This window comes from Diaphorina citri, unplaced genomic scaffold (genome assembly GCF_000475195.1).
Source record: "Diaphorina citri unplaced genomic scaffold, Diaci psyllid genome assembly version 1.1 scaffold407, whole genome shotgun sequence".
Classification (NCBI taxonomy): domain Eukaryota; kingdom Metazoa; phylum Arthropoda; class Insecta; order Hemiptera; family Psyllidae; genus Diaphorina; species Diaphorina citri.
The window spans coordinates 209,661-219,271 of NW_007377842.1; the positions used below are offsets into that span (position 1 = coordinate 209,661).

General features: G+C 38.9%; 1 protein-coding gene and 1 long non-coding RNA gene across 2 annotated transcripts in view; both read left to right on the top strand.

The window, feature by feature from the left end:
- Positions 1-9,611, top strand: part of LOC103508532 (neuronal PAS domain-containing protein 2-like) — a 70,757-nt gene that overhangs the window by 39,367 nt on the left and 21,779 nt on the right. The window contains exons 6-9 of the mRNA XM_008473088.3: positions 1,348-1,617; positions 3,572-3,832; positions 7,804-7,966; positions 8,326-8,434. Coding sequence (XP_008471310.2) covers positions 1,348-1,617; positions 3,572-3,832; positions 7,804-7,966; positions 8,326-8,434 — 803 coding nt within the window. The remainder of the gene's footprint in view (positions 1-1,347; positions 1,618-3,571; positions 3,833-7,803; positions 7,967-8,325; positions 8,435-9,611) is intronic.
- Positions 1,614-3,513, top strand: LOC113467124. Its single transcript, XR_003391307.1, has 2 exons — positions 1,614-1,709; positions 3,484-3,513. It is a non-coding gene; the product is annotated as an uncharacterized LOC113467124 (long non-coding RNA).

The window sequence follows — 9,611 nt, forward strand, 5'->3', positions numbered from 1 at the left end:
GCGGCCTCAAATTGTCAAAGTGAACCATGTGAACCTCACACTGTCAAAATGCACCATGTGAACCTCAAATTGTGAAATTGCACCATGTTAATCTCAGAATTGCACCATGTGCATCTCAAATGTACCATCTCAAGCACCAGGCGCTTCACCAATCACCACCAAGCACCGAGGTCATCATTTTGCCTAATGGACCCAAAATGCAGTCCATCACTCAATAACTCCCAGACCACTCAACAGCAATCAAGTTTCTAAGTTCTCCAACTAGATGTTTAAGTTTCAATTCTCCAGTGTGATGTTCAATTTTCCAAGTTCTCCAGTCAAGATTGTGAAAATGTTCCAGAATCAATTAAGCTCATCCCGTAGATCAACATTCCAGCTTACCAGAAACCAGGGGAGTGATGTTTTCTTCCTATTATTTACTTACCATAATATTAACGGGGTTTAATTTTAATTTTTCTTTGGTTCTTTATATTCAGGCCAAAATTCTGTTTCCAAGATTTGATTTGATTTGAATATATGACTTTATTTATTTTTTAAATTTACGTCTGCCTTATCTTTATCCTTTTACTGTAAAGTTTGGTTCATTTTATTCAAGGGGTACCTATGTAAACCTGTTAGGTTATTTGCATAGATTGGAACTTTCTTCATTTCCCAGATTAACTCATAAATGGAGTCTATGCAAGTATATTTGGTGTGTGATGTCAATTAGTGCTGTCCAGCTTTCCTGCCTTCCTGTCTGCGTAGGGAGTTCTGCCCGTCCTTGTACTACAGATACACAGGTCATATTTCACTTGTCGTCGTCGAAAGGTAAAATTGCACACATTCTCTCATATTCAGATAGGCAAGCTAGGCCTTCCTTTTTTCTTCTTTCTTCTTCTTCCTTCTTCTTCCTTCTTTTTTTTCTTTCTTCTTCTTCCTTCTTCTTCTTTCTTCTTCTTCCTTCTCAAACAACTCCCTCTTTTTTTTTTATTTTTAAACGACCTCTAAAACTTAACCTCGTTATTGGAACTATGTGGCACATTGTTTGTTTTAGGGTTGAATGGTAGAAAACTCTTACACCGTAACCTTTTTTTTACTTTCTATTACTACAGTATAGCGGAGCTATACTAGTAATGAAAGTATTGCAATCGGTCCAAATTTTCTTGTAGTTTTTCCTCTACATCTCTACAACTACCTAAAAACGGCTACTTTCCCTGTGGTGTATAATATCTCTTAGTAGCACTGTCAAACTCTTTTGACTTGGTGGGGCCGAGCGCTGCCGCGCTCCTTAATAATAAAATGAAAATGCACAAATTTATAAAAATTGAATGGTACTTGATATGCTAAACATACTTGTTTGATTTCCAGGTGGCTATTGTGAATTGAGTGGTGACGAAGGAGGAGAGGAATCTTGTGCATCAAGTCAAAGTTCCCCGCGTTCATCATCCGCGTCCCCTCATCCTCGAATACAAACTTGTACAGAGCGGCAAAAACGATCTTTTTATCTTAGGCTCAGACAGAAAGGATGTTCTCGCTCTGAAAAGCCGCAGTATGAATTGGTTCATGTTTTGGGACATTTGAGAATAACAAGGAGACAGGATGAATCTTCAATGGTGACTAGAAGAAGTCGAAAACTCAGTATGAATTGGTTCATGTTTTGGGACATTTGAGAATAACAAGGAGACAGGATGAATCTTCAATGGTGACTAGAAGAAGTCGAAAACCTAGAGGTGAGAAATAACATGCACTTTTATACAGAGCGTTCGAAAAGTCTTGGAACCCCTGAATATTTTTTGAATGGCTAAAGATAAGAAGCTGAAATTTGGGTCAGTGTTTTACTTTTTAAAATGCAACTTTTTGAAGTAGTCGCTAAATTTTGGCCGGTGCCAGGGTCGGGTCTGGAGGGGGGGGGGGGCGGTTTAAGGGTACGTGCCTCTCCCCCCCCGTTCGACAAAAGTGAATCGAGCGTAAACTGCGCCGCGGGCGATTTTTTTTTTTTTTTTTTAAACAATAATGACCCTAAGCTGATAGCCGGTTCGAAATCAATAATTCCTCAATCTTTTTCTTTCTGACCTTGATATTTGAATCCCCAATTTGCACCAGAAGCAATTGCGCCGCAAGCGAATTTTTTTCAAAATTATTATTATTTTTTTTTTTTCAAATAAATCTTTTTCTCTGATTTATGAGCTTGAGCTCCCACAAGATATACCTAGGTACTTATTCATTACAAATCAACTGCGCCGCAGGCCAATTTTTTAATATCGGTGGGTACACCCTTTCAGAAACGCAGTCCGATCAAATTTCAAATCTTCAGTGGCACAGGCGAAAATTTCCAAAAATCATGTTCCTGATATTTGTTTTTTTTTTTTTCATTTTTAGCTCAATACTTCTACACATTTTGAACCTTTTTCCAGATGAACATTATTTAAATAGCGCAGATTAGATTATAGCACCGAATTGGATTACAATTTTCAGCGCCGCAGGCAAAATTTTCCAAAAAGTAGGTAGATATGTGCCTCATACTTGTCACGAGTTAATTTTTGACGTACCTACCTAATTCTCAGATATTTTTCTATACATTTCTTATCCCAATTACCTATAGCTGAACGCTGAAATTAGCAAAATAAATTAAAGCGTCGCAGGCGAAATTTTTGAAAATTTTGGTCTACAATTTTGAGAAATCCAGTCTCACCAAAAGTAAAATTTGCAGCGCCGCAGGAAATTTTTTAAACTTTTTGTGTAACCCTTTTCAAGGTTGCATACCTACTTTTTGAAATTTTCTAGGGGGGAGGCAGCTGCCCCCCCCCTTCCTACGCCCATGCATTCAAACAGCTGCCGGACTGTGTCAAAGGACATTTTTTTGTTATCTCTCAATGGGTTTAATGTTTATTCGTGCTTTGTAACTCTGGAGGAGGATGCACCATTCAGAGCGGAGTTGAGCCAATCAAATTCAACTGCTCTAGAAAGCTGGTTTTCGTCTTCACTGATGTCTGGTGGTGGTTTGACGTTGGGGGTAAAGTTTGCAGTGACATGGTTGGTTGTGATGTCGGTGTGGATGTTCTGCAAGATGGACTCGTAGCTGTCGTTGTTCAAATTGGTACTCCTCGTGTAACTCCTCAAGGAAAGTGTTGTTGAATGAGTCCAGTACTAAGCCACGCTATTCGATAGGCAAATAGTTTAACGTCCCGGCCAGACAATTTACTTTTTAGCTCAATAATAGAATATACATATTATAGAATATAACACCAATTCCTTCCGAAAAGCCCAAATCACCCGATTCCCGTCCCAACCCCCCAAAAAAAGGTCATCCGAGTTCCGTCCGCGATACCTGAGATTAAACCTATACACCTGAGAGTAAAAAGTAAGTAAATAGGTATATTATGAACCTTGGAGGGGTTCTAGAGACCGTACTACCCTAGGAGAACTCCGACATAATAGCCAGCCAGTACCTTTTCTTTATGTAGTTTCAAGAGAGTGTAATGAAATGTTTGTTTTCCTCTACAGAAATGGCAGTGGGTAGTAATGACGTGGTGCTAGTAGCTGTGATCCGACCTTTTAAGGAGTGTAATGAAATGTTTGTTTTCCTCTACAGAAATGGCAGTGGGTAGTAATGACGTGGTGCTAGTAGCTGTGATCCGACCTTTTAAGGAACGTCGAGTTACTGAGCTTTCTCTTATGGAAGCTACAAGAGAAGAATATATTACAAGACATTTGAAAGATGGTCGCATCATCTATTGTGACCACAGGATCTCGTTTGTGTCCGGCTATATGTCCACGGAAATCGCTGGGTTATCTGGTTTCATGTTTATGCATAAGGAAGATATGAAGTGGGCGATGATAGCGCTCAGACAGAGTAAGTATTCCCATGTATGTATAAATTAAACAGCACGCCCGCCAAGTCAAGGAAGTTTGACAGCACTACTAGAGATATTACGCAGAGAAAGTAGACATTTTCAGGTAGTTGTAGTGAACAAACTACAAATGAAAACGGATTGAGTGTGTGTGTGTGTGTGTGTGTGTGTGTGTGTGTGTGTGTGTGTGTGTGTGTGTGTGTGTGTGTGTGTGTGTGTGTGTGTGTGTGTGGAACACAAAAGTAGACGTAGAAAAAAAATCTTCAAAATTGGGTGAGGTTAGCCGGAGATATTTGACTTTGAAAAACGTCAAATTTTTTATCATTTTCTGTTGCTGCTGCTGCTTCCGCTCGAACCTGTAACTGCTGAACTGTGAGTCGGATATAGTTAAAAGTGAAATCATCATATTCCTCGTAAAAATCACACAAGATCGCCTATTTGATGGTCCTGATAGCTGGATTAGAGAGTTATTTATGCCTGTTTTTAAAATAAAACAGTAAAATGATTTGTAATTCCTGAACTGTGAGAGGAAGTTTAATTGTGTTAAGCATAAATGCTTGTCACAAATATTATTATTTACTCTTTATTGTTTATAATTACATGTACACAAAATATTCAGAAACTACAAGCAAGGGGCGAAGTTATTGCCTAAGGCAATCTCTACCATTCAACCCTAAAACAAACAATGTGCCACATAGTTCCAATAACGAGGTTAAGTTTTAGAGGTCGTTTAAAAATAAAAAAAAGAGGGAGTTGTTTGAGAAGGAAGAAGAAGAAAGAAGAAGAAGGAAGAAGAAGAAAGAAGAAAAAAAAGAAGGAAGAAGAAGAAAGAAGAAAAAAGGAAGGAAGAAGAAGAAGAAGAAGAAGAAGAAGAAGAAGAAGAAGAAGAAGAAAGAAGAAAAAAAAGAAGGAAGAAGATGAAGGAAGAAGAAGAAAAAGAAGGAAGAAGATGAAGGAAGAAGAAGAAGAAGAAAGAAGAAAAAAAAGAAGGAAGAAGATGAAGGAAGAAGAAGAAGAAAGAAGAAAAAAGGAAGGAAGAAGAAGAAGAAGAAAGAAGAAAAAAAAGAAGGAAGAAGATGAAGGAAGAAGAAGAAGAAAGAAGAAAAAAAAGAAGGAAGAAGAAGGAAGAAGAAGAAAGAAGAAAAAAGGAAGGAAGAAGAAGAAGAAGAAAGAAGAAAAAAAAGAAGGAAGAAGATGAAGGAAGAAGAAGAAGAAGAAAGAAGAAAAAAAAGAAGGAAGAAGAAGGAAGAAGAAGAAAGAAGAAAAAAGGAAGGAAGAAGAAGAAGAAGAAAGAAGAAAAAAAAGAAGGAAGAAGATGAAGGAAGAAGAAGAAGAAAGAAGAAAAAAAAGAAGGAAGAAGAAGGAAGAAGAAGAAAGAAGAAAAAAGGAAGGAAGAAGAAGAAGAAGAAAGAAGAAAAAAAAGAAGGAAGAAGATGAAGGAAGAAGAAGAAGGAAGAAGAAAAAAAAGAAGGAAGAAGAAGGAAGAAGAAGAGAGATCAGTTTTCCCTTACAGATGATACATAAAACTCAGCATTGAGCTTGAACTTAAAAGAATTGAAAGTTAGAGATCAGTTTTCCCTTACAGATGATACATAAAACTCAGCATTGAGCTTGAACTTAAAAGAATTGAAAGTTGCAACTGTTCGTAATTCCATTGACAAATTATTCCAACCGCGGACACTTTGCACAGTGTAAGAATTACCAATGAAGTTGGTTTTGTGAAATGGAATAGACAATGTAACACTTTACCCTATCCTCCTAAGATGAAGAAACTAAATAGAAAGATAGATACCTAAAGAGTTAAAGAATAAACCTAAGGAAAATTAAGGTCGCTGGCTGTTTTCTGGAAATACCACTGAGTAAGCTCAAAAACTCGGAGTCAACCCTATGGCACACCCAGCAACCAACTGACCTGGATTCGGACGCCACTAGTTTCAAAAGCTTGAGGGCTGGTGAAACTAGAAGCCAGCCAAAATAGGAAGATCTAAAGTTAGAATATTAATATAAGAAAAAAAAAAAAAAAAAAAAAAAAAAAAAAAAAAAAACGCCCCCTTGGTTTTAAAAAAACCGGAAAAATTTCCCAGAAATAGCCGGATAACTGTCCAAGGAAGCTGAAATAAAATAACAGGAGAGCACTTGCTTTTGCCTGCACACAACTATGCGATATTAGCAAAGCATTTGATACCTTGAATCACAGCATCCTCTGCGGAAAACTAGCAAAATATAATTTTAACCCTTTGTCTATAAAGTTTATCGAATCTTATCTGGCTAATAGGAAACAATGTGTCCGTATCAACATGGAATCACGTCGTATCAGCTCTCCCTCTGCTGAATCAGGGGTTAATGGAGTTGACTCACGTGTGGTTGAGACTGGGAGCTCTGTGGTGAGTGGTCAGCACTCAGCGTTTGTCAACCTGCGGGCCGGGATCCCACAGGGGTCTGTATTAGGCCCAGTCCTATTTCTCATCTACATAAATGACCTTCCGGCCTGTATGGATAACATTGAGGCGGTGCTGTTTGCTGACGACTCAACCTTCTCTAAAACGGTGCAGTCGATGTACCAATGTGTCTCAACTTTCGACAGCACTTTGAGCAGTGCCGAGCTTTGGTTCAACTCAAACTGCCTGTTTATGAACCGTAGTAAAACGGAGACAATCATATTCTCATTGCGCCCCCTCGCCCTCGTAAACTTTGAAAACCCCGCCTCTGTAAGATTCTTGGGTGTCTTGCTACAGCCTAATCTTTGTTGGGATTCGCACATGGAAAACATTGCTAAAAAAATGAATTCCAACATCTTGTTGCGAAACTTGGCCGAGTCTGTATCACGCAATGTACTTAAGATAGCATACTTTGGCTTAATTCATCCCCACTGGACGGGCCCAGCTTGTTATTACTATTGTAATAATAAAGGAAGGACGGACTAAAAATCACACAAGATCATCTATTTTATTATTTCAATAGCTGCACTAGAAAGTTTAAATTTTCTTGAAATCATCGAGTCTCGAACCCGTAACTCCTTAACTGTCAGTCGGAGAGTTTTGAAAGTGGCACCAGTCGATTTGTCGGTAAAAAATACAATAGATGACATCTTTTTTTTTGTACATAAATGTCAACTGGCAACTTTTGAGGCTCCAAAAATATTGTTACACTCTTTAAATGCATTTTCCCTATGCTAAACACATATGAAAAGTGAACAGCATGTATATTGAACGCATTTTCCGGGGGTAACGGTTGTTCCTATGATAAAGTGTATATAGTAATTTTTGGAGAGAATTGCGTTCCGAACAATTTCGGATGGCTAATTTTGCGCTTACGGTTTTTGAGATGATTTCAAAAAATCCTTGAAACACGTGACTTACGCCCTTCTGGTGTCACAGCGGTAGCTTGTAGGACAAAATGAACCATTTTGTAAGGAATTTAATTTTGAACAAAATCGATCGGAGTACTTTTAAGCGCGAGAACCAACGATTTTCGAGATATTTGCAAGAAACTAAAAAAGTCACGAAAAATGACACTTACGTCCTTCTAGTTCCGCTAGCCGTTAAGATATCCTTTAGGACTTTTGACCCTCTATACAGGACATTATCCCCGACCTTTTGGACAAAAAATTCAAACTATGTTATTTTTGTCCGCCAAAAAGTCTTCGTTCCCTGGACTACTAGTAATATCACTCGAATTGAAAAGGTAGAATTGAAGTCATGAACATTTTTCGAAGTGTCCAAGTAATTTTGTGGGTGAGTGCATTATAAATAATATACAATTTTAATCACTCTAGTCAGATTAAGACACAGTATTCCAAACATTTCCTGTTAAATTAAAATAAGGTCAAAATAATATAGATACAATATAAGAGAATAAGATTATATTATACTAGTGGTTGACCCGTCCTTTGTACGGGACCACCACACACACACAAATACACCCCCCACACACACCACACCCATCACACACATTTGTTCTGTTTTGGTTTCAGTGTACATAGGGAATGAGAGCTATGGAAGCAGTTGTTACAGACTTTTAGACAAGAGCGGTAAATTCTTCTACATCAGGACATATGGATACCTGGAGTTTGACCCTAGTGAAAGTTATTCAGAGGACTACTTTCCTTCATTCATCTGTATCAATACGTTGCTAAGGTAAATCCCAACAAAAACATTATCTGTAAAAAGGCCTACCCTTCAACAAGATCAAGATGGTCTATGAATGTAGTGAATCAAGGTCAAGTCTGATCACTGAGTTGTCCCAGGGCTCAGGCCACACTTCCATGATATACCCTGTGATTTTGTTTCTCTGGCCAGATACTTGACCAGTTTTCTTGTAAACTTTTCTCTGATAAAGCTTGTGCATGGCGGACCACCTCCTCCTCCTCCACCGCCTTTTTCTCCTCCTCCTCCTCCGCCTTTTTCTCGTCTTCCTCCTCCTCCTCCGCCTCCTCCTCCTCCTCCACCCCTCAGGCTAATGTACAATTGTAAATAATTCTGTTTGTCTATTCTAGTGAGGAGGAAGGAGAAGCAGAAATTAGAAATATGAAGGCGAGGTTTACTCCTCTCATAGAAAATAAAGTAGAAGCTGGTATATTGGCGATCGCTGGGAGTTCTACAATGGTAAGTGTTAGGGCTTGGATAATCGATTGTGGATTACAATTAATCGATTATTTTCAACTGAATCCAACAGATGGTGTCACTATCAACATCACGCTCCAACTCGTGCTAGGCTGTCCAGTGTCCAGTAGCTAGTAGGTTACATTTTTTCCTCAGCAGGCCATGAAAATTCTCTCAAGAAAATCAGCTCCGCAATGTTAGAAAACCCCCCCAAAAATACCACTTCGTGGCATAAAAAAAGACCCCGCCAAGTCGTTCCTCCCAAAATAAATCAAGTGCCCACACCCCAAAATTAAAACAAGCACCCCCCCCCCCTCCCCCCTAAAAAAAACTGGCATCCCACCCCAAAAAGATTAGAAATCAATTTTGTACCCACCCTGCCTTTTATTCACTTCATAATTTGTGTGCTCCTCCTTCACGTAGTACCTACCTTCTTTCCCCTCATTGCTTTCCTCTTTCCTCTAATATCACTTCTGCTTCACTGCATTGGCGGCGTCAAGGGCGTAGCCAGCCTCTCGTGAAAGGGGGGGGGGCAGCTTTCGAAAATTAGGTACTTATTTTTCTTGGCCTAAATACATACATATGCATACATACCTAACTATATACATACAACTCACCCCAGCGCAGGTGTATTAAGTTACATTATGTAACATGGTACAGCTTTGTCAAGGGGGCAGCTGCCCTCCCTTTCGTCTTCGCTAAGAGTATGCACCAAGAAAAGGCGAAACTTTTTTTTTTTTTTTTTTTAATGGATTCCCTTTGCAAAGATATATAGTGGGGGGCCTAACGTCACAATTTTGGCCAAAAGCTGCTTTTTATTCAAAGAAAACCCACAAAATCATTGGATATGGCACCTCCAATAAATGTGCAAATGAATATGAAACTTTCCAGAAAAACGCTGGCGGCGCATTCCCCACATAATCATGGCACGACATGCAAATATGGCATATTTTTATTCAAATAAGGCGGCCAGAAACGGGGGTCGGTTGATAATATCTCGTTTCCGGCTAACTTTTTTCTAATAATACGCCTTTCTTGGTGATCAGTATACTCTTAATTTATAGAAAGTACGATTAATTGTGTATAGTGGGTACAGCGCCTCCTGTCAAACCCTACTGTATTTACCTGTACATTTATACACTGTTTTTTCTATAGAGTAAACTGTATCATACACCGGCGC